General features: G+C 49.8%; 3 protein-coding genes across 3 annotated transcripts; 2 read left to right on the plus strand and 1 right to left on the minus strand.

Annotated features, from left to right (window-relative positions):
• Positions 1-326: 326 nt before the first annotated feature.
• On the plus strand, positions 327-13,832 carry HYOU1 (hypoxia up-regulated 1). Its single transcript, XM_066564421.1, has 24 exons — positions 327-462; positions 653-746; positions 1,539-1,617; positions 1,851-2,005; positions 2,101-2,177; positions 3,071-3,252; positions 3,802-3,917; positions 4,679-4,862; positions 5,268-5,402; positions 6,285-6,367; positions 6,466-6,598; positions 6,907-7,094; positions 7,337-7,475; positions 7,577-7,637; positions 7,942-8,024; positions 8,174-8,362; positions 8,517-8,713; positions 8,886-8,973; positions 9,484-9,606; positions 10,262-10,395; positions 10,690-10,774; positions 11,225-11,477; positions 12,310-12,393; positions 12,836-13,832. The coding sequence occupies exons 1-24, from the start codon at positions 399-401 to the stop codon at positions 12,892-12,894; spliced, it is 2,985 nt and encodes a 994-aa protein (XP_066420518.1). The 5' UTR covers positions 327-398; the 3' UTR covers positions 12,895-13,832.
• Positions 13,833-13,932: 100 nt separating this feature from the next.
• On the plus strand, positions 13,933-21,800 carry SLC37A4 (solute carrier family 37 member 4). The gene is made up of 9 exons (XM_066564588.1): positions 13,933-14,137; positions 14,225-14,457; positions 15,761-16,004; positions 17,261-17,419; positions 17,743-17,828; positions 18,418-18,531; positions 18,802-18,867; positions 19,925-20,063; positions 20,353-21,800. The coding sequence occupies exons 1-9, from the start codon at positions 13,990-13,992 to the stop codon at positions 20,517-20,519; spliced, it is 1,356 nt and encodes a 451-aa protein (XP_066420685.1). The 5' UTR covers positions 13,933-13,989; the 3' UTR covers positions 20,520-21,800.
• A 103-nt stretch (positions 21,801-21,903) lies between these two features.
• On the minus strand, positions 21,904-23,589 carry TRAPPC4 (trafficking protein particle complex subunit 4). The gene is made up of 5 exons (XM_066564589.1): positions 23,357-23,589; positions 23,070-23,244; positions 22,897-23,000; positions 22,680-22,806; positions 21,904-22,377 (listed from the first exon to the last, which is right to left on the minus strand). Exons 1-5 carry the CDS (start codon positions 23,529-23,531, stop codon positions 22,299-22,301), a joined length of 660 nt encoding a protein of 219 aa, XP_066420686.1. The 5' UTR covers positions 23,532-23,589; the 3' UTR covers positions 21,904-22,298.
• Between the last annotated feature and the right edge of the window lie 7 nt (positions 23,590-23,596).

Here is a 23,596-nt window from a genome sequence, read left to right on the forward strand (position 1 = left end):
GCCTGCCCGCGAGGCGCCTCTCGGCCGCCGGGGGGCGCGCGCGGTGTAGGCGGATCGCACGTGGCTCGGCTGCCGTGAGGCGCGCGCAAGCGCACGCGCGGTGTCAGCACGCGCGCCGCTCAGGCGGCCCCCGCGGCCCCGCACCCCGTGCTCTCGGCCAATGGGGCAGCGGCTCCCGTTCGTGACTGCTTCCGGCTTCCCCTGACGTGGCCCAATGGCCGTGGGCGCGCTGTGCGATTGGCGCGCGGGGCCGGCCCTGGCAGCCGCGCCAATGGGCGCGTGCCGCGTGCCGGCGGGGGCGGGGCCAGACGGCGGGGCCGCCGCGGCGGGGCTGCTCCGCGCGCCGGGCCGAGCCGAGCGCAGCCGAGCCGAGTCCAGCCGAGCGGTGCCCTCAGAGCATGGCGCGGTTTCCTGGCCGGGCGCTGCCCTGGCTGCTTCTCTTCAGCTTCCTGCCCGCCGCAGGTACGTGCGGGACGGTGCGGGGAGGCGGCGGCTCCCCGGGCGCTCCCTGCCTGGGCCGCGACGCCGACGGTGTGGGGCCGGCAGGGAGGAGCGGCCGGTGCGTGGGTGCCTCCCCAGCGCCCTGTCCGGGCCCCTGCCTGTCTCGGCCGCCCACACCGGGAGCAGGTTCTCACCGAGGGTTTGTCTCCAGAGCCGGTGGCGGTGATGTCGGTGGACGTGGGCAGCGAGTCGATGAAGATCGCCATCGTGAAGCCTGGAGTGCCCATGGAGATCGTCCTGAACAAGTGAGCGGCCGCGGGAGGGACCTGGGGGGATCCGGCCTGTCCTGCAGCCCCCCGCCAGCGCCGGGAGGGGGAGGCTGGCCGGGACAGGCCGTCCCTGTTCCTCTCTTGCCGGAGGAAGGCTCCCATTCTCCCACGCAGACTTGTGACTCGGTCTTGGTCCGGGTGGGGGCTACGGGGCATCCTCCAGGGCACTTTATTAACTCACCTTTAAGGTGTTCGGGTGTGCTTTGGGTACCTTTCCAGCAGGTGCCCAAAGCCCATGTGGTTAAGGACACGTTGTGGTGCCAACCCAAAAGGGCACCCGGTCCTCTGATACTTAGTTCCCCTAAGGGAGCCCAGAGCCAGGTTTGTTTTGCTGTAGCTGTTCAAAGCCCCCACTTGTAACACAGGTGAATCTCTTGCATTCAGCTGCTGCTGCAGCCCATCCTCAAGCCACTGAGTGAAGAATGTGCAGGTGAGAGAGGACGTATGATTAGGAACATCTTCAGTTTCTGGGAGTCTGGAGATAACAAGGATATTTCTCACCCACCTCCCTGAAATTCAGCAGTGCTAGATAGAATAAGGGAGCTGTCTTGCCTTGCTTATGGGTGGAGGAAAGCAAAAATAGTCTCATCAAAGCACTGAAGTGGTGGTGGTGGGGGCTTGTCTAGTAGCCCCTCAGCTGAGCAGAGGCTGGCCCCCCTCTCCAAACACCTTCCCTTAGTCCTTCTGGAACAGGAAGAACATCTGTCTTCACTGGAGACTGGAATGTTCACCTTTTCCACTGGTTTATTCCTCCCTCTCTGTTCTCAGGGAGTCACGAAGGAAAACACCTGTGGCTGTTTCCTTGAAGGAGAATGAGCGTCTCTTTGGTGATGGTGCGCTGGGGATGGTAAGAGTTCCTGTTTGCAGAATACATGTATCCCACGTTGTCACAAATGTCTGAGACAGTGTTTTATTGTTGTCCTGCACGCCCCATCTCCTTGGTGTGTTACTGGCTCTGTGCGGGGGCTGTGTGCTCCTACTCCCACAGCAGGAGTTGTTCCCCATGTAATCTGGGAGGGATTGGTTTGGTGGCAGTGTAACTGAAGGGATGCAAGTGGGTGATGTGTTTTTTTCCTGCAGTCCATAAGGACGCCCAAGGTGGCGTTCCGATACTTCCAGGATCTGCTGGGTAAGCGGATCGATAATCCCCACGTGGTGCTGTACCAGTCCCGCTTCCCGGAGCACGAGCTGGTGAAGGATGAGACCAGACAGACTGTTATCTTCAAGTTGTCCCCGTAAGTGGCTGCTTTTAGGTTCTTTGTGGGATGGATGTCAGCTACCAGGCTTCTGCAGCTTGCTGTTGATGCCATCATTTTCTTTCCCATTGCAGAACGATATGGTATTCTCCTGAGGAGATGCTGGGGATGGTCCTGAACTATTCACGTGGTCTGGCTGAGGAATTTGCAGGTTGGAAGGGTTTAGCTTTTTCTTGTCTATGTGTGTATGAGTTCGTGCACTATAGGATTTGAGGAGAGACCAAAAGCATTCAGAAACCCAAGGTTTTTGGAAACAGGATATTGGTTCTCTCCAGCTGTAGGCTGTAAGCAAGACCTAGATGCTGTCCAGTTATCATTTGTTTCTAATATGATGCAAGTTTGGGATCTTGGATCTCTGTTTCTATTTACCAGCTAGCCTTGCAACGAAGGAGCCTTACAGGCAGTCTCTGGAGAAAAGCGAAGTGTTTTCTTTATCATGTGTGTGATCTGAGTGGAGGCACATGGAATGTGGCTGCTGGGGAGGGTGGAAATGGCTCTGTGAAGGCTGTGCTGTAGCTGTTCTGGATGGAAACATGCTGTTGGAGCTGAACTAAAAGAGCAAAAATGGCCCTTTGCTGTGAGACTAACTAACAGAGAGGACGCTGTCGTGCGTGTTTCATGCTGTGTTGCTAATGAAATACCATAGTAATGAAAAGTGGATAAATTACTAGGAGGTTTTGTCATGTGGTCAGTGACACTCCAGCCAGTCTGAAGACTTTTTATTGGAGAGTGAATATGATCCAATGGCGGTGTAAGCCTCCATGAAGATAGTATTTGTTGGAATGGAAGGCTACCCAGAGCATTTGAGAGTATCCTGACACATAAAAGCGTGGTCAGTAGACTTGTGGCTTTGTGTGAATATGCTAGGTCTGGTTGGTTTCAGCGGGATACAGAGATTCATCCCTAGGCATCCTGGCTACTGCTGCAGGGTTGCATTCTTTGTGGGTCTTCACCTCGGGTCTTCTGGGCTTGCTGCTGTCACTCCATCTCAACAAGTCTTTGCATGTGGCTACACTGATGCAGAGTTCCCTGCAACTGTTTCAGAGCAGCCCATCAAAGATGCAGTGATCACAGTTCCTGCCTACTTCAACCAAGCCGAGAGGAGAGCGGTTCTGCACGCCGCCCGCATGGCTGACATCAAGGTGCTGCAGCTGATCAATGACAACACGGCTGTAGCACTGAACTATGGGGTTTTTAGGAGGAAAGACATCAATGCCACAGCACAGGTAGGTGCATTTGAGGGATGCGGAGGGTCCTGCCAAGTTGCCTGCATGCAGGGGAGAAAGTCCTGCAGAGCAAATCCAAAGAACTTGAAGTAGACTCTGCTGATCAAGCAGTCTCCTCTGTTTTCACGTGTTTGTCAACAAGACAAAGAGATTAAACGCTGCCTGCATGTATGGTGAAGCCTGAAAGCTGCTGGAGTGAGTGCAGGTCCAGGGAGTTCCCATTTTGTAAACCTGTTCCTTGCCCATCAGCTGGGGAAAATAACAGCAGCAATTACTTGAAGTATTGCAACACTGACTCAGAAGTACTTGATTTACCTGAGGCTGAAGAAAGAGCAAAACTTTGGGTTTTGGACTGTGAAATAGATTAGAAGTTTTCCTGTCTCCTTCTGTCAAACATGACCTTGAACATCACCCGTGTTCGGTCAAAAATGGTATAAAGTAGTCCAGGGAGTAGGTAGTTGCGGCCTGTATCACACTGAAAGGTTCTTTACTTATTTGTGGGGGGATGTGCAGGTGTTTCTGCTTCACTGTCCTGACTTTTCTTTTCAGAATATCATGTTTTATGACATGGGAGCAGGAAGCACTGTTTGTACTATTGTTACTTATCAGACAGTGAAAACTAAGGACTCGGGAACCCACCCTCAATTGCAGATCCAAGGCATTGGGTAAGAATTCCACACGAGTGCACAAATCCCACGGGTCTTAGAAAAGAAACCATTTGTTTCACAATCTTCATCATGTAGAATTTTGCAGTGAGGCTTCAATACAGTAATTTGGATGGCTGAGGGGGAAACATTTGGAGCAAGAAGGCTTCAGTTGGGAATAATTTTGGTATTGCTGTCTTTTGCAGAAGGTAGCTGAGAACTTCCAGGAGCCTAGGAGGGAACCAGCATACTTAGTTTGCTTTAAGCTTTCCTTTGTTAGCCTCAAAGCGTGTAAACCTATTCCATTGCATGTAATCTTTTAAGCGTATCAGTTGGAAAAAGAGGAGTATGCTTCTAGAGAGGAATGAACATGCAGTGGACTTAATGCATTGCCAAATAAGGAGGAGGGTGCTGTGCATACCCAGCCCAGCAATTTTAATTCCATAGCATTTATATTGCTGTTTTCAAGATACCTAGGACCTGATACAGTTGTCCATTGGCTTCTTGGCTGTTTTACATGCTTGGTAACAAGGCATTTACCTAAAATATCATGAAATTTGCTGTTGAAAGGCTGTTGTGGTGAATCTCTTATTTCCATCTTTCTTTCATTATAACGTGTTATTTTGGGGACAACCTTTGTTGTTTCACAGTCATCACAGCTGATAATACTGCACCTATTTTTGACCACTTGCTGCTCTGCATATTTGTGAAATAATAAATGAAATTTGTTTGTATTTCAATTTGGTTTCGGTTTTTACACCTCTGTTCATTCTTTTGTTCAGGTTTGACCGTACTCTTGGAGGTTTAGAGATGGAGCTTCGTCTCCGGGACTACTTGGCAAAGCTCTTTAATGAGCAGCACCCTTCCAAAGATGTCCGGAAGAATCCTCGGGCCATGGCCAAGCTGCTGAAGGAGGCCAACCGCCTGAAAACTGTGCTGAGTGCCAATGCCGACCACATGGCACAGGTCTGACCTTCTCCTGGGGGTTCCTGCATTTTTTGGGCTGAGTGTGGGGTGGGTTGAGGACTGGTGTAAGGGAACACTGTCCCTCTGCAGCGCAGGTCTGCTGAGGAGCATCGCTCCCGGTGGTCCCTCTCAGCTTGTGCCCGCTTGGTAGCACCGGTGATTGAGTGGATTGAAGAAGAGTTATTCGTGTCAAGTATGTTAAATAAACTTTCACTGAGAGAAGCTGTCTGTTACACCCATGTTCCATCCTCTCATCACCTTAGCAATGGTAGGGTTCAGCTGAGTGTGGTCAGGTCTGTTGTGTGTTACAAAAGCCAGAACTTTTTGCACACTGGACAAAGATTTTGCGTAGAATAAGCTCCACAATTAATTTCATTCTGACTGGTTTTTTTTTTTTCTGGACAGATCGAGGGACTGCTGGATGACATAGACTTCAAAGCCAAAGTCTCAAGACAAGAATTTGAGGATTTGTGCTCTGACTTGTTCAAGCGTGTCCCAGGACCCGTGCAGCAGGCTCTGAGTAGTGCAGAGATGAACATGGTGGGTTTAAGAAAATGCATTACCAAACCTGAAGCTAGTGTGTGTGGAGCTACTGCCACATCATGATTGGTTGTGTTAGCAGGACTGTTCGGAGGTAGATGCCTGCTATGGTGACAGTGATGCTGGTGCTACAGAGAGTTTGCCTGCTGCAGTGTCAAGCAGGAATGTGTCCCACTTGCCCTGCACTATCCACCAGAAATTAGGGACTTGGAGGAGAGGCTTCTTAATCTTAAAACGCTTTACTCCTCCATTTGAAATAATGATGTTTTCTCTTTTTGTCTTGGATACTGGTTATGGTCTCACTCCTGAAGTTTTTACTGAATGAGTCTGGATACAGAATTATGGGTGTTTGGGCTTCTCCTTTGCACACTCCCTAAAGGGAGCTCTGTTGTGGGCTGCAGTTGAGCCAAACCTGAGGCAGTCCTTTGGAGAGAGTCACTGTGGGTTAAATGCTCACTTTGCAGGATGCCACAACTCTTGAGCAGCTTTGGGCTCTGATGTTCAATGCAAGACACTGAGTTACCTCTTAAAGGCTGGGTTTCTGTCTGTTCAGATCCAGCCAGCTCTTGGTGCCACTGTCTCCTGTGGCATTGAGCTAGTTTGTGTAATTTTGAATCAAGCCCCATGTTTCAGGTGGCTTGAAGCCGCAGTGAGGTTGTCACTGTTGCACAGACCTGACCCCAGGTGCCTGGTTGTTGGCACAGCTGATGTCTGTCTGAGATCTTTTGGGTGCTGGCCTGCACGGGGACAGCAGGGTCTAGTGTGGGTGTTCTTAGAGCACCATGTCAGCACATGGTGACTGGGGCAGGAGCATAAGGAAGTCCTGGACTTAGCTTTCCAAAATTGCTTTCTTAAGACAAGGTGACTGTTTCCAATCCCTAGGATGGAATTGACCAGGTGATTCTAGTTGGAGGTGCCACACGGGTCCCCAAAGTGCAGGAGGTTTTGCTGAAAGCTGTGGGCAAGTGAGTATGTGAGGCCCCCTTCTAGTCTGTCTCCCATTGACAAGCTGCTCTTTATGTAGAGGCTGCAAATGTCATGTGTGTTGCTTTTTGCTTCGTAGAGAAGAGCTGGGCAAGAATATCAATGCTGATGAGGCTGCTGCTATGGGTGCAGTCTACCAGGCAGCTGCTCTAAGCAAAGCCTTTAAGGTGAAGCCCTTCATTGTTCGGGATGCTGCTGTGTTTCCTATCCAGGTAACCTTTGGTTTTCCTTCTCTTTTGCAAGGTATGATGGGGCTGTGATGGGAGAAGCAATCCAGGTTGGAACCTCATGGCTTCCTTTGAGTATGGAAGCTCTGGAGAGATTTCTGCCAATCTAATAATGAAAGCAGAAGGAAGTCTTCTTTATAGTAGAAATGCAGTATCCAAGGAGCTAGGCATATGCAAACACCAGTTGAGGAATATTTGCATGCCCCCAGCCTTGAGGCCGAGCAGCTGAACACTGCTGATGTAAGATGCCACAGTTTGTAGTTGCTGAATCTTCATTTCTGTTTGTGGTGCAGGTGGAGTTTACTCGTGAAGTTGAGGAGGATGATAAATCCAGGAGTTTAAAGCATAACAAGAGGATTTTGTTCCAGCGCATGGCGCCCTATCCCCAGCGCAAAGTGATCACTTTTAACCGCTACACAGATGACTTTGAGTTCTATGTCAACTACGGAGATCTGACATTCCTGAGCCAGGATGACCTGCGGTGAGTTGAGCCCAGCACCCAGGCCAGCAGCTCTGTGGCAGTGCAACTTGCCTGGCTGGAAACGTATTGCCAGTGTGTTGGACTGGCACTGGCACATCTGTTCTCTGAGCTGCGTGTCCTTTAGCCCCGCCAGTTCCTGCTTTTTGCAGTTGCCCATCGCCACCAGCCTGAGAGCAGGGGTTGGCTGTTCTGCAGTACTATTATCCTGAGTTGTCTCTCTGCTTTTGTCTCTGTGTCATCAGAGTTTTTGGTTCTCTCAATCTCACTACTGTGAGGCTCAAGGGAGTTGGGGACAGTTTCAAGAAGCACTCGGACTATGAATCCAAAGGCATCAAAGCACACTTCAACATGGATGAGAGCGGTGTACTGAGTCTTGACCGGGTAAGCACCACCATTGGGGTGGTTGTCAGCTGATGTATTTTTCAGTTTTATCCCTCTCTCTGGTCCCTGCTTAAAACTAATCCTGAGTTTCTATTTCCAAGGTGGAATCGGTATTTGAGACCTTGGTGGAAGAAAAGCTGGAGGAGGAGTCAACACTGACAAGTAAATGTGGAACTTTGATATTCATACTGACTGTTTTGTTACCTGTAGTGGCTGAGATAACTACAAGCATTGTGTTTCTTTGGGGTGTGGAAGTTACACAGTCTGACTGTATGTGTGGCTGTCTGTGCACACAAGGACACGGAGGGAGGTTGTAGAAGTGTGAGTCTGGAGTGTGTGAAGCTCACCTACACCACCAAGGGAGCCCTGGTGATTGTTGCAGTTGTGAGGAGAAGGACTGAGAGCTGAAGATGACTTTACTTCTCTGGATATGTAACATTCCGAATTTTCTGTCTCCCATCATCAGAACTTGGAAACACTATCTCAAGCCTGTTTGGGGGTGGTGGCCCTACACCAGAGACTGGAGAGAACCTGACAGACTCAGTTCAGGTGAGCCCCAGGGTGACTGCTACTGGAAGGAAGCCCTTTTGTCTTGCTCTGGCAGTTCTGTAGAATTACCTGTTATGTGAAACATTGCATGGAATTTCTGCATTTAAAACATAGGTTTTCTTTTCCCTTTACTTGTTTGTGATGACCAGGAAGAGGAAGAGAGCCTAGCAGAAACAGGTAAAGAAGAGCAGGGGGAGAAACAAGACCAGAAAAGCCATACTGTAGATGCTGATGAAGAGCATGGACAAGAGAAACAGCAGTCTTCAGATCAAGAGGAAACTGCCTCTCCAAAAGTAGAGTCAGAGAGAAAGGAAGAAGGCGAGAAATTAGAGCCTCAGGTGAGCTTCAGATTGAAGGAATGGCGTGGGTTTAGTACGCAAGAAATGGCATTTCCTCAGTGGAATTATCCTTCTCTGAAGTGCCCTGCCTTTGAAAAAAATTGCAGAATCTGAAAATCTGTTCTCTTGCTTGAGAACATACTTTGTGTTACAGGGTGCCCAAGAAAACAGAGAAACTGCAAAAGAGGAAGAACCGTCCAAAAGTTCCAGTGACAGCACAGCTACCAAATCAGAGGAAGAGAAAATCAAAGCACCCAAGAAGCAGAAGCTTGTCCATGAGATCACCATGGAGCTGGATGTAAATGATGTGCCTGACCTGGAGGAAGATGAACTGAAGAGCTCGATGAAAAAGTAGGTTTGAAATGGCTCTGCTAAGTTAGAACTCTAGGTGAAGGAAGGGAACTGCTTTGGGATGGTGATGGCTCACACAGGGCACTGCTGACTTCAGAAGCTGATGTGTGTGATGTGCTGCTCAATCAAGGGCATTTGCTAACTTTTGATTTTTGTTTTCTTTGCATGTTAGACTCCAAGAGTTGACGATCAGAGATCTAGAGAAACAGGAAAGAGAAAAATCAGCCAACAGCTTGGAGTCTTTCATCTTTGAGACCCAGGTAAGAGAGGGATATAATGAAATGAGAATTCCAGGAGAGCAGTAGAAGTGTTTTGCACAGCTTTTGGCTGATCTGAGTGCAGGGGAGTTGTTTGAGCTGGGGGAAGCTGATATGAAGAGCCCAGGTTTTGTCTTTCAGTCACTTTTCCTAATGCTGTTCGGCTTCCCAGGCCCATGTATCCTCAATACAAAATGAAGCTTCCCTTCAGCATGTCTAACACATTGAACAATTGCCCCCAGAGTGTAAAGAAGCTACAACTTCTCAGGAACTGTTGTGCAGAAGAAGCAATTAGTGTTAAGTGTATGTGAAATAATGACTGTTGCAGTGTTACCATCATGGAATGTGGGTGTGTCTATACCTGGTGTTGTTACATTGTGCTCCTGGCAATGCTAGGAGCAGAGCTCAGATTTGGGAGGGTGCAGGCAGCGCCCCAGCCCAATCACAAGTGAGTGCTCTTGTTTAATGGTTCCAGGCTTAGTGGTGTTTGACCAGTGCTTGCTGTTTTTTTAGGACAAGCTTTACCAAGAGGAGTATCAGTTTGTTTCAACAGAGGAGCAGAGAGAAGAAATTTCCAAAAAGCTTAGCGAGGCTTCCAGTTGGATGGAGGAGGAGGGCTATGCAGCTGCAACAAAGGTATTATATAGTAGAGGTGGCCTTTGAGTCCTAGCAAAATGCATGTATTGTACTTGAATATCTGTATAGAGGCTTTGCCCCGGAGGTCCCGGTTGTCCTTGATGGGCTGCAGCTGTGGCCATTGAAGAGAACTGGGATAAAAGGGGGTGGGTTAGCCAGTCAGGGAGAGCCTTGAAGGAGCCCTGAACTGAGAAAGGACAACATGCAGAAGAAGGAGTCTGTGCTGTGAAGATCTGCAGCCATAAGAACACACCAAGGAGGTATGGACTTTAGAGATCTGATAACAACAGTATGGGACTCTAGGAATAGAACAACAACAGTATTACTGTGTGCAGTCAGGACACCATCAGCTGTCACTGACATGGAAGTGACCACAGAAACTGACGGAGCCTTTGTAATCTGGTTCTTGAGAGTTTCTTGCTTCCTCAGAGCATTATGCACAGAACAAAATAAGAAATTGTCCTAGCCATTGATGTTTCTACAAGAGCTTCAGCAGGAACCTGTTGACTGAAAGCTTTGTCATGTGGCTCTTTTTACTACACTGAAATGATGTATTTGATAGAGTGAAAAACAAATGAAGTTAAAACTTGTGAAGTAGCCACTGTTAGACAGTGGTCAGATTAACTGTCTCATTTCTCCTCTCCCCCCTTTTCAGGAGCTGAAAGACAAGCTTTCAGAGCTGAAAAAGCTTTGTAGGAACCTTTTCTTCCGTGTTGAGGAACGGAGAAAGTGGCCAGAACGCCTGGCTGCTCTGGAAAGTCTGCTCAATCACTCCACCATCTTTCTCAGGTAAGGACAGGCTTTGGGGAAGCAATGTCATGCAACCGGTTATGTAGGAGCTGCCATCAGAATGAGACCAGAGTGAATGTCAAAGTCAGTGGCAGTTCCTGAGAAAAGGTGAGCAGAACCCTGCTCCCCGGTGTCCTGTTCTGCAGGACCTGTGAACAGCCCCTTGTCCAAAATGGGGGCAGGAAGGGTCCAGTATGGTGGTTGTGATGTTTTTGTATTACTGAAGCTGTAACCACTGAGTTGCCAAAGCGCAGTCTGCTTGGCTTAACTAAAATAAGCTTTCTTATCTACAAGGGGAGCCCGAATGATTCCAGAGTCTGACCAGATATTCACAGAAGTGGAACTGAGTACACTGGAAAAAGCCATCAATGAAACCACGGTACTGAAGGATGGAGTGATGCTGGAGGAGGGTGGGGTGGCAGTTTGGCTTATGACCTATACTTTCACTCAGGGTCATGGAGTAGAATGTGCACATTTTGTTTTTGTGCCACCAGCAATCTTTTTGTGTGTTTCAGTGTTTCCTAATGCCCAGCCTAACCCCATTGTGTCTGGGGGGAATGGTGGTTCCTGTGTTGCATGTGGAATCATCTCCAGGGTGGGGGTGGAGCCCAGTGATCTGATTGCACTCGTTTTTTAAAGGCAGGCACTGGGTTTTGTTTCTCTTTTTCCTGTGTCTGGGTAAACTGAGAGGTTGGTGGAAATGTGGCACAGAGGAGAGCTGTCCTGAGTAAAGCAGAATAGCCTGGGGCAGTGTTGAGATACTGTGATATACAGCAGTTCCTGGAACCCAGAAGCATTCCAAAAGCACCTCTTCCCTCACGTCCCACAGATCTGGAAAAATGAGACACTGGCTGAACAGAACAAGCTTACTCCTACTGAGAAACCTGTGCTGCTCTCTAAAGATATAGAGCTCAAGATAGCAGCCCTGGACAGGGAAGTGCAGTATCTCCTGAATAAAGCCAAGTTTGCAAAACCCAAACCCAAAAGGGAGAAGAATGCCACAAAAACTGATTCAGGCAAGAATACTACAGCAGCCTCTGAGACTCAGAATACTATCCCTCCCACGGAGGGGAAACAAGAAGGTAAGTAGCAGGCTTGGAGCATGTGTGTCACTCCCTATTATATAATTACCACATGTAATACATGGCGTTTCTCTTGATTGAACGGGAGTTAAAGAAGGGAGGACGGTAGTTAACTGTGAGATTAGGTGAGTTTGCTCTCAGCTTTCAAAGACAGCTGGGAAAATCTATGTATTGCAGTGTCCTTCACCCCCCACCATTTGTTTGGGTTTTTTGTGAAGAAACAGAAATTATTTATACATTTCCCAGGATAGTCAGTACCTGCCTTGCTGGCTTGTTGACTTCTAGGCAAGATTAGCCATTGATTACATTGCACTTCAGTGTACTGAGCTGAATACTCAAAGTCCTGTCCTAGATCAGTGAGTAGAATGAATTGTTGATGAGAAAGTTTTGTGGCCTAGATGGACCCCAGGGGGAAAAAAAATCTCTTGGGGCATTAGGACTTAGTTTTTTTAACTTTCTAAGATCCTCAGGTCTCAAGTGCCCTGGTCCTTTTAAATCTGGGTGCTGTTTGTCAGCATTCCTGCTGATTCCTCTGGTTGCTCTCAAGGGATCCTGCTCACAGTCACAGCTCCAAAGGTCATCTGCCTGTGCAACCAGTCAGTCTCCAGGGCTTCTGAGGACATAAAGCTTGGCACTCAGAGGGGAATACGGACAATTTTGTGGTGCTTCTCTTGAGAGCTGTAGAGTGATCTGCTGTGAGAGTGAGCTGTGTCAGTCCTGCTGAGGCACCACAGCTGGCTGGTTTAACCTCACCTTTACTCACCTCATCTCTTTGCACCTTGTTTCCTGTGTGTTCTCCTTTGACTTCTGTTTCTTTCTGCTTTAAACATAGACAAACCAGAGGATATTGATCCAGCCAAGGAACCTCCTACAGCTGAGAAAGCAGCAATAGATGATAAGCCTGGATCAGATTTGGGTGGGTGAATGTTTTGCTAACAATCTGGAACTTGGGAGCTGCAAGCGCAAGGTGTCTGGGGGGTCCTTTGCAGATTTTTAGCTGTAAGAGGTAATACGATGGTAGAACCCCTGACTGCTCATCCATTGTTAATTCAGAGTGGAATTCTTATGCACCAGTGCTGCTTTGTGCCCCTGTCCCTGCAGTTTGCAGCCAGTCCCATGGCTGTGAGACAGGCTCTACTCAGAGCTACTGTGCCTCTCCTGCTGCCAGGGCAGCGCTGTGAACAGGGCCAGGGGGTTCATGGCTTCAGCTCCGTGGAGCTGAGGATCAACCCCCAAAACCTCTGTACCGTGGACTGCAAGTTTTGTGGCAAATTTTGCAAATGTCAGAGACTCTCAGTACTGCTTTGCATGCTGTGTAAAGGACTGCAGTGTGAAACTGAGTTTGCTTCATTACACAGGGTCCAAAAAAGAGAAGGCAGAAGCTGGAGGAGAAAGCAGGAAAAATGATGAATTGTAACACCCTGAAATCCTACGAGTGTCAGCATCTATTTATTTCATAGTTACTTTCTTGTTTTTCTTATGGACCTGGTTAGTCATGATGTAAATGGAACACAATGACAACACAATGGGATAGAGATGTAAATTTATTTTTTTGTTCTTTCTGCGGATTTTGCCTCTACTAACTTAGTGAATTGGTTTTTGTTTTTCTTCTATTATGTGGGGCGGTCTGCCCACCAAGAATTGTCTTTGTTTCAGTACAGAAGTCACCAAAGTGACTTTCCTGTGGGGAGAAAACAGTACAGAAACATCTTAAGGTGTAGGAAGTAACCTGGAACATAAGCTCTGTGCCCCACCTCTTGTGAAGATGATTGCAGAAGGATATAGACCTGAAGTGCTGTTGTCTTTGCATATGAGACTCTGACTTAGAGCAAATGTGTGATTTCAGCTGGTGCGAGTGTATTAATAGTTGGATTCATGGTAAGGTGGAACAAAATTGGGAAGGCAGATGATCTGTGCTTTGAGATATGGCTGTGTCTGTTTTCAATAGGCTGTTTGTTTAAACTGTGTGCTCTCTAGCAGAGTCCAAGAACCATGATGTGAGACTTGACAAAAAGATTCTGTTCGTAGTTTTTAAAGTTCAGAAAAGGCAACACTGAATGCAGAGTAGAGGGAAAGATGGGCCGTGTTGGCACATCCTGTAGTCAGTCACAAGGACAGCGATACGGCTCAAACAACCAAACCTGAAAAGTCTAATGGCAACTGCCTTCCTTCCTCGGTATTTTGTGCACTTGCACCGACTTAATCGTGTGACTGTCCCTGGCCGTGACCTCCTGCCTCCTCAGACCGTCCCTGCTGCTGCCACACACGCGAGCGGGGTCCGATGGCTGCGAATGTGCATCTGACATTGTTCTCCATTCTGGCTCTTCAGCCAAAAATAAAAGCGACACGTCCTGAGGGGCTGTGCGGAGCGGTGCCGTGCGTGCCGGGAGCGGGGCGGGCCGGGAGCGGGGCGGGACTTCCGCGGGCCAGGGCGGGGCGGCGGGGCCGTGTCCGCCCGCCCGTCCGTCCGTGCGTGCGGGGCGCTCCGGGCCGGTGCGGCGCCGCGGGAGCGATGGCGGCCGGCGGGTACGGGCGGTACCGGGCTGCGATCTTCGCGGCCATGTTCGTGGGCTACACGCTCTACTACTTCAACCGCAAAACCTTCTCGTTCGTCATGCCCGCCGTCATGGCCGAGGTGCCGCTGGGGAAGGACGACCTGGGTGAGTGAGGGTCCGGGCCCCTTGGCCCCGCCGGCCCGGGGTGGCCGTTCCGCGGGCTGAGGCGCCCCTGGGCTCTGCCCGCCGCAGGTCTCATCACCAGCAGCCAGTCGGCAGCCTACGCCATCAGCAAGTTCATCAGCGGCGTCCTCTCGGACCAGATGAGTGCCCGCTGGCTCTTCTCCTCCGGCCTCCTCATGGTGGGCTTGGTCAACGTGGTCTTCTCCTGGAGCTCCACCGTCATGGCCTTCGCCGGGCTCTGGTTCCTCAACGGCCTGGCCCAGGGGCTGGGCTGGCCGCCCTGCGGCAAGATCCTGCGCAAGGTGGGTGCTGAGACCCGTGGGGAACTTTCCACTGCTCTCCTGTCCTGCCCCTAGCATCAGGGCTGTGCAGACCTCGCTTGCCCAGAATGCACAGGGACTTGCAGCTTTTCTCGCTCCCTTCCAGCCAAGGAGGGCCAGAGCACTATCTGCGTTCTGCTGCCTGTGGAACAAGTTTCTGTGCACGGGGTTCTGCTTATCCTAGCAAAGATTCACTCTGTAGCCCTTGCCCCTCTATGTGCCTTGAGCGTAGCTCAGTTTGGTAACATCTCCTGGTAGCAGAGTTCTGCCCCGTTGAGGCAGACTTTTTTGAAATTAAGTATTTTAGGCGTGGACACACAGGACTGCTTCACTCTGCTGCTGCAAGTCAGGGTTTGCTGCGGGTCAGACGGCAGCAAGCACAGTTCCATCTGCACCCTTGGGCAACTTGGGAATTCCAAATCACAGGTGGTTCGGGTAGTAAACTGGATAAGATGGAGGAATAGTGTGAGAAGAGTCTCTAAGCTGTGTGTACTTGGGATTTGTGACAATCTGAAAGGACCAGATTGATTTCTCCCAAGGACAGAAGGAGTTTGGTTAGCTTTATGCTGATCCCTCACGGAAAATGTAAGATCCAGGAATGAATGTACTGCAAGTACTCGTGGGGCAGGGTGGGGAAGAAATAAACAACTTTGTTGCCCTTCTGTGAGACGCCTAGCCTCCCCTAACTGATGAGGAGAGGGCTGTGCAGGACAATTGAATGCACAGAAAAGAAGGGCCCAAATAATAGAAATATCAGCTGTGGTGTTTTCTGAAGATGTTCATGAATGTAGATCTCAGACATTTTCCTGCTGACAAGAACCACCCAAGTGGTTCTGTCTCGGTGCTCGTTGCAGTACAGAGCCCATCATGTCTGATACTTAATGCAACAGAGTCCTAAAGTTACCCTGTGACTCTCTGTGTATCCATCCAAGTTCCTGAGCCAGCAGACCTCTCCAGGAGGACGCTGTTCCTAGCAAGTGAGTACACAAAACCATGTGCTCTTAAACTTGCCTCTCCTGCCCCACGTCTCAGTTTCATGTTCTGTAAATGGAAATAACTTTGAGCTGGCTCACAGTGTGGACACCTGTCAAGCTCTTTGGGCTGACACTTGAGTAACATTTGGAGTTCCGTGCATGACTAAAGTAGCGAGGTGTGGGTGTTCCCTCTACCTGCTTTTGGAGTTCTTTGTCTGAATTGCCCCTGCCCCACATCATGGGCTTCAAGGGAGGGTTTTCAAGTGTGCTGTCACTCTCTTACACCTCATGCTGTTTTTCTTGTTGCACAGTGGTTTGAGCCTTCCCAGTTTGGGACTTGGTGGGCAATCCTGTCTACAAGCATGAACTTGGCTGGAGGCTTAGGCCCCATTCTTGCTGCTCTTGTGTCTATGAACTACGATTGGCGCAAGACTTTGTCCTTCTCTGGCTTCACCTGCATGGTTGTCTCTTTTGTTTGCCTTGTCCTGATTAAAAACGAGCCGGCAGATGTTGGGCTGCCCAACATTGAGCAAGGAGCCAAGAAAGGGAAGAAAGGTGAGCATGTGGCTTCAATGCAAGCAGGCAGCTGCAGCAGAAGATGCAGTGCCTTCTGTCAGTGTTCTGGTACAGATGTGTCACTCTCAGCATACCAACACCCCCATCCTCCCCAGTTTCTGAAGTCACATTTTGGCAGGCGTGTGGTAATGGGTTGGTTTTGGTTGCTTTATTCTGGTAACTGAAGGTACAAATTGTATAAATGAAGGCCCACTGTGATCTTGTGGGAAGGGGCTGGTGTAGGGATTCCTGTCACTGTGGCAGAGCAGGGGAAAAGCCTGCTGTTTGCCCTCTGTTAGTCTTGCTCCTTAGCCTGCCAGCAGACACCTGTGTGCTGCTGAGGTACTCAGGGCTGGCTCTCCCCATATAAGTCATGTCTTCCTGCTACCAGCATCCCTATTTCCTTGGAGCCTTGTGTGCTCAGCCAGCGAGTGCAGTTTTGGTGAGGTGGTGGAGAGAGAAAAGCTACAGCAGCAGGGAAGGCTTCCTTGGGCCTGACCTCTGCTCCTCCGCTTTGGCAGCGGACAGGCAGCTCTCCCCTCACCCCACCTTAGGCTCTCTTGACCCCTAGCTCACGGTGGACTCTGCTCAGTGTTTCTGTCCCAGCCCAGGACATCTAGTTAGTAAATGTTTGTTCAGACCACTGAGTGTGGCGCTTCTCTGGAAGCAGAACATGTAGATGAGAATTGCAACACAGGTTTTCAGTAGGATTTTAAAGGCCAGTGGAAACTCAGCCCATGTTCCATGCTGTCCTATACTGCCTGTGCTGCCAGACTGGACCTCTTTGCAAAAGAAAAGAATATTGTTTCCCTGGAGCATTTTCTGGGGAGAGCAAGTTTGTTGGTGTTCTTGGAAGACTGATGCAAAAATCAAGGTAGCATCTGAAAGCATCTTTGTTTGGGTCTGTGCAGTGCCTTTCACAGGCATAGCTAAAAAACACTCCCAAAGAATCTAGAGGTAATTTTCCAAAAACCTTTGTGAGGGGCTTACTGGCAACTGCAATACAGAAAATTACTGGGAGTAGTGTTTTGATTATTCTTTTCAAATCTTTAATGAATGTGGGATAAAATGACAGAAGAGATTCTGAAATCACCAGAACAAGGGGGAGGTAGAGCCATTCACCACCATTCAGCAGCTGTGAATACCTCTCTGTGCGGGGATGTTTTCATGCCTTGCTCCTGCCTGCAGAACTGTCTGCTGGGCTGCTGGTTGGTGTGGTTTGGGCTGTGGTAACACTCCTCCCGACTTTCCTACAGGTTCCTCCAGTGACAACAGCACCTTGACAGAGCTGCTGCTCTCTCCCTACCTCTGGGTGCTCTCAACAGGCTACCTGGTCGTTTTTGGAGTGAAAACGTGCTGTACTGATTGGGGACAGCTCTTCCTGATCCAGGAGAGGGGACAGTCCATGCTTGTAGGTGAGATGCAAAACTGCATTATTAAGCTCTGGGGCTGCAGTCTGGGAGGTGTTGCCAGAGTTTGCCTGGGTAGAGGCCCTTGCTTAGCTACACACAGGTTTTGGGCACTCAATAACTCAGTGATAGAGTTAGTGCATGCACCAAGCGCCCCAGTGCCAGGGCGTTCCTGGGACTGGCAGACAGACATTCCTGAACAGGGGTGAGCCAGATCGTTGTGTCCAGCAGAGCTGCTCACGTGCTCTGTGAGGTTGCAGCAGTGGGACTGGTCTGGAGCCCACAGCACCAAATCTGATGGGCTGTTCTTTGCTTCCTCTGTGTTCTAGGCAGTTCCTACATGAGCGCCTTGGAGATTGGGGGCCTGGTGGGAAGCATTGCTGCTGGATACCTTTCTGATAGAGCAGTAGCAAAAGTAAGTTATGTGCACCCTTGGGCATGCTGGGCAGGGAACACAGTGGCAGTCTGAGCTGCTTCACTAAGGCACTCAGGCAGGATGCTGTCCCTGTGAGCACAGCAGAGAAACCAGCCCGTACTCAGTTCTGCCATGTGCATGGGCACAGCTGCCAAATACTCCAGAAGCTGCTAGGAAATAGGTCTGCTGATGTTAGGGGTTGCAATATGCCTGTCAGATTTGAGGTGTTTAATCTGTTTAATTTGTTTGCTCTACTGTGGTCACCAGATTTTTGTGTGGAAGGGCTGTTTGCTGATAATTGTCTTCTGGCTGGAAAAAAACCCCACATTAAAATCCAGTGTTGGGATCTGGAGCCAGATTCAGGGTGGAAGGGGTTGATAACTGAAGTATGGTTTATCACTAAGAGCTTTTGTTTAGCACAGTTTGACTGTGTGCAGCCCTTAAACCATTAGCAAGGTGTGCCAACAGATGTGCTGTTGATGTGCATCCGTGTTTCTGACGGGGCTGTGGATGGTGTGGTCACTACAGGTGTAAAAGGAAGTCCCTGCAGTTTCTGACTGTCCACTTTCCTTCCTTCCTTGTGTCCCAGGTGGGGCTGTCCAGCTACGGGAACCCCCGGCACGGGCTCCTGCTGTCCATGATGGCTGGGATGTGCGTGTCCATGTTCCTCTTCCGCATCACAGTCACGGGCGACTCTCCCAAGGTAAGCAGCTGGCCGTCCATAGGGGTAGCCCTGGGAGGGGGAGGTTTGATGACAGAAACCAGGATTGTTTTCTTCACCATTCCCAAGGGTTTCTTTTTCGTTGCACTCTGGAGAAGCGCTGGCTTGGCCTGGCTTGGGGTGCTCCTGCTATCCTGTTGTTGCAGGCAGTCTGCCTTCCAGACTTTGCATGACACCTGACTTGCATCTGCCCTTATGATTGCTAAATAAATAAAACTTCTTTTCTCCTTTCATTTTTTTCTTCTTCTTCAGGAAAACCACTTCTGGACTGTAGCCTTGCAACCTCTAGCTGATCTTACAGGCCTAAAAGAACATGAGGTTTCTGCTTGCATTTTTTCTCCCTTTGCCTTTTTCTTCTTTCCCTGGTCTGCCTTACTCCTATCCTGAGAGGTTGGTTAGCACTTCAGAACTTAAAACCAGGGCGTTGAGAAGAGATTACTGTAAGTTTGGTAAAAGAAACATTTTTTCTTATAATAATTTGAGTACACTAACTGACTTTAAAAAGTCTAACTATGTAACTTTTAAGTTTTATAAAGAAAGTTCTGAGGACCTCTATTCATCAGGTAAAATATAGCCAGCTAAGGGTCTTGCGGGTGAGATCTGAAAGAATGATTCTGCTCTGGCAGATACATTCTTATTCAGTTTCTGGCAAGTGTTTTCCTAACTCCTTTCTGTTTCACATCTGGAAAATAAGATGGCACTTAACTTCCTCCTGGGCTTTTTGAAACAGTGTTTGCAATTCTAAAAGCATGCTGTAACGTGGAGGTGTTACTTACCCTTTGTTCTGCAAACAAGAGACTGACAATTTGGGGCCAGATAGGTTTCTTAGAGCAGAAACTACCACTGAAGTTCAGATGTTCAGATTGTTGGTTTTTTTTGTGGTGAGTTTTTTTGGTTTTTTTTTTTTTGGTTTCTCGGTTTAGTAACATTGAGGCCATCAGAAAGAGGTGTCTCACAAATAAACATGCTATGATCAGTCCCATGCATCTAAACTGAGAAAAGCTTTCAGTTGGTAGCTCCAGGCTTGTTTATGAAAGCAACCTGATTCACAGTTCTTTCCTGTGGTTTCGTGGGCTCATTACCCTCTTCTGTTCAATGTTCTGTTTCTTGCAAATCAGCAGAGGCTGTGGTGTGGGGGCAGAATTGTGGGAGGGAGGAGAGCTTGCATTGGCCAGTAAGATGGAGTGGTGGAGATGCAGCTGGGCTTTATGGATGTGGGGACTCTACAGGCTTGAGCTCTCCTGGCTGCAGGCTGGGGAGCTGGTGTCAGCCTGAAAATGTCAAAACTCCCTGGTACTGAGTATATAATCAGAATTATCAACAGTTGCTTACTGATGGTGGTGAGATTTACAGATCCTGTTTGTGATTTTGACAGCTGTGGATTCTGACTCTGGGAGCTGTGTTTGGATTCTCCTCGTATGGGCCGATTGCCCTGTTTGGGGTCATAGCCAATGAAAGTGCCCCTGCCAACCTGTGTGGCACCTCCCATGCCATCGTGGCCCTCATGGCCAATGGTAAGTAACACCCATTTCCCTAAAAACAAACAAAACCCATGCACGTTCTTGATGAAGCATGGTCTAGCCCCAGGTGCCAAGCTGCTGCTGGTCATGGGACGGCACCTAAGGAGAGAGATCATGGAGCTGGAAGCCTCAGGGATGCTTTCCTGCTTAGCCGGACAGGTTTTGTGTTGGGCTTTAAGTTCAAACCAGGCCTAAGGAACTGTTAAATATGAAAAAGCAGGTGTTGATAGATAACATGGGAGCACACAAGTGTTGTTGACTTTCTGTTTGTTTTTCGTTACAGTTGGGGGTTTCCTGGCTGGACTGCCTTTCAGTACAATTGCCAAGCACTACAGCTGGGCCACAGCCTTCTGGGTAGCTGAGGTCACCTGCATGGCTAGCACAGTGGCTTTCTTCCTCCTGCGAAACATCCGCACCAAGATGGGCCGGATTTCCAGGAAAGCTGACTGAGGATGAGCTGCTTGGTGGAAAGGATGTTCCCACGCTGACGTGAATGATGCTCATTTTTGTTTGACTGGCCTAGGAGTGAGTTTACCTATTGCTGCAACCTAGATAAAAATGTCTCAACTTCTCATCCAGTGTCAGGTGCCAGAGGGCACAAGGTTCTTGCTACTGATCACTTTTTCCCTCAAGATGTGATAATTCACCTAGTTTACATTTGCAATGATTTTACTGTACCTCTTCCTCACAGCACTGTTAGTGAAGCAAGCAGGCTCTGCAGCCCAAGCTTCCCCACTAGAAGTGGTCTGAAATGACTGGCTTCAGGTGCACTTACCTCTAGTTCTGTCATTATTGTTTGTCTCAGCCATTAACTGAGACATTAATCAGTTCAGCTTCGCTGCTCAGGGCCCTGAACCCAGCCTTGCTGCCTGTGTCCATCCCATCCAGCTGCCCTAGGCACAGCTGTCCCAGGTCACCTGAGCACGAGCTCTGTGTGTGCTCAGCCACGTGGCAGTGCACATCAGGGGAGGGTGAGGACTGCAGCCCAGCCTCTGACAGCAGCAAGGCTGCAGCCCCACGTGGGGTTAGTTCCAGGAGTGAGGGAGCAGACAAGCTGTGGCAGGGCTCTCTGCAGCATTTAGGAACAGGCACGTTTCCAGGGAATTCATGGTGTCTGGAGCAGCTCCTTCTAAGTGAACTGATCCCACCTGGTGCATGCTGTGTGCAGTGTTAATGATTGGCAAGGCAGGCAGCTGCTGCCAAGGCAGATCGTAGCCAGTGCTCTGCAAATCAGCCAGTAAAACTATCCCAGCAGCAGGAATTGCAACAGCAGCCACCACCAACCCACGATTGCTGCAGCTGAGTTTCTTGATAACCCACATTTCTAGCATTGCCTTGTATTTTTTCAGTACAAGGAGTGAAGACTGGGAAAGTTTTGGTCAAGAGCTGTGTCTCTCATGGCTGCAGGCAGGGGCTCTGAGTCAGCCTTAGCAGAGCCATCACTGACAGCTTTAGCAGTCAGGCCCAGCACCCTGCAGTAAGTACACTCAGGTATTTAATCAGGAATTTGTTGAATATTCTTGTTTTTCCCCAAAAGGATTTACTGTCTTAGGATCCTGAAAGAGGCACATTCAACTTGTAAAGAACCTGCATGCGGGTACTTTGCTGAGTACCTTGCTTGCAAGAGTAGTTAGTTAGCCTTAATTAAGTAAATGGAAGTGAATTACATTTTGTACTTAATTACATGATCTTCTTCTATATCTGAAATAAAAATGGAGCTGTGTCACAAGGGCCCTGGTTGTCTTATGGAGAGTGGTGCAAGCAAAACCACCCAAATCCACGTATCCTCTTGAGGTGCCAATGTCCCCACCAACAGAAAGCAAACAGCCATTGGTCTCATTAGTAAACACTTATTACTTCTATACAGAAACCCTCTGCAAGACCGTAAGTTCAAGCTATACAGGAAAAATACCTATGTACATTTATGACAGGAAAGAAAAGCACTGACTGTGGGAAAGCCACAGACCTGCACCTTCTCCTTCAGCCAAGTGCAGCAGAGCTGCAACAGCAAAATAAGGCCCTGTGGCCCAATGTAAACAGTGCTAAGGAATCTCTTTAAGGTAAGTTTTGCAACAAAGGGGATCAACTGGTATTTTGGGAGATACTGAAGCATGTTTTGGGGATGTGCAGTCTCTGCTGTGGAGAGGGGAGCTTTGTGAGAGACCAGCCAGGGAAGAGAGAGGCCCCGCTCTTCAGAAGAATGAATCTCTGGAACAGGCAAGGCTTTCTCTATGATCCAGGTCCAAAGGGTCCAGCCTTCTCTGCCACCTCCAGAGCAAGCTTCAAGTTCTGATCAAACAACTCGCACCTGAAATAGTCAGAAAAGCAAAAGGGATGACTTCTACCTATGGAAGTGAGTTAAAGCTTCTTCTATAGGCCTGAATATATGGTAGGACGGCAGGGCTTGTGCCAAGGAAGAGCACCTCCCATTGCCCCAGCAGAGCCAGCACTGGAAAGAGCTCAGGGCTGCGTCCTCTCTCTGCAGTAGTGTGCTGTAGCTTCCTTCCCCTTCCCTCAGCCAGTTTTGCTACTTAGGAGTGCATTTGCTACTGTATAGGCAGAAAGCAATGAGGGGTTGCAGCCAGGTTACTAAAAATGGCTTTTCCTTACCTTATTGGCATCTCCAGGGAGTAGAAAGGATTCTTCAGAGCGAAGTCTGAGTAAATCTCATAGATTTTGCGGAGAAGAGCGTCTATCCCTGTCTGCCTTGGGTCAGCAAGAACCATGAATTTGATCCCTGGAGCCATAACGCCAGGAGCATGAGGAAGGCCAAGCACAGACAGCCCTGACAAGCAGAGCAGTGCCGGTGCCTAGGGCCCCCCGGTACCTGTCAGTGTCTGGAAGCAGTGCAGCTTGAAGGTGTCGGTCTCCAGCATCTCGATCCCGGAGCTCCCAACCTCGGGTGACAGCTGTGAGCCGATGGCGAACAGCCTGCGGGGACAGGCCCTCAGCGCCCCTCACCGCCCTGCCCGCGCCCCCCGTCACGGCCCCCCGACTCACGAGTGGAACATGGAGGCCAGCATCAGCTTCTCGTTGGAGGAGAGCCGATGGCGGCCGAAGCGGATGGACACCGGGTAGTTGGCGGGGTTGCTCAGGAACTCCAGCACGTCCTTCCCGTCCGCCGTGAAGCGACCGTTCACCTCGGCGCCGTTGATGGCGAGCACGGCGTGACCCACTGCGGGGACAGCGCGGCGGCGTCAGTCAGACAGACAGTCAGTCTGTCAGTCAGTCAGTCAGTCCGTCCGTCAATAAGCCCGGCCCCGCCCGGCCCTTCCCACCCGCCGCACCGCGGATGCCGTCCCGCTGCCCGAAGGCAACGACGACGCGCTCGTCGTGAGGACGCAGGACGAGATCGAGCGGGAAGCTGAACGTCTTCTCGGTGTCGGAGCGGGGCGCGTAGTGGTCTAGCTGGTAGATGAGGCCGCCGGCCTTGTTGACCACGTAGACGCTGAAGATCGCCATGGCGCCGAGCCCCGGCGCCCGCCCGGTAGCGGCAGCACCGCCCCGGCAGTGACGCACCGGCCCCG

Source organism: Molothrus aeneus, chromosome 22 (assembly GCF_037042795.1).
Source record: "Molothrus aeneus isolate 106 chromosome 22, BPBGC_Maene_1.0, whole genome shotgun sequence".
Classification (NCBI taxonomy): Eukaryota; Metazoa; Chordata; class Aves; order Passeriformes; family Icteridae; genus Molothrus; species Molothrus aeneus.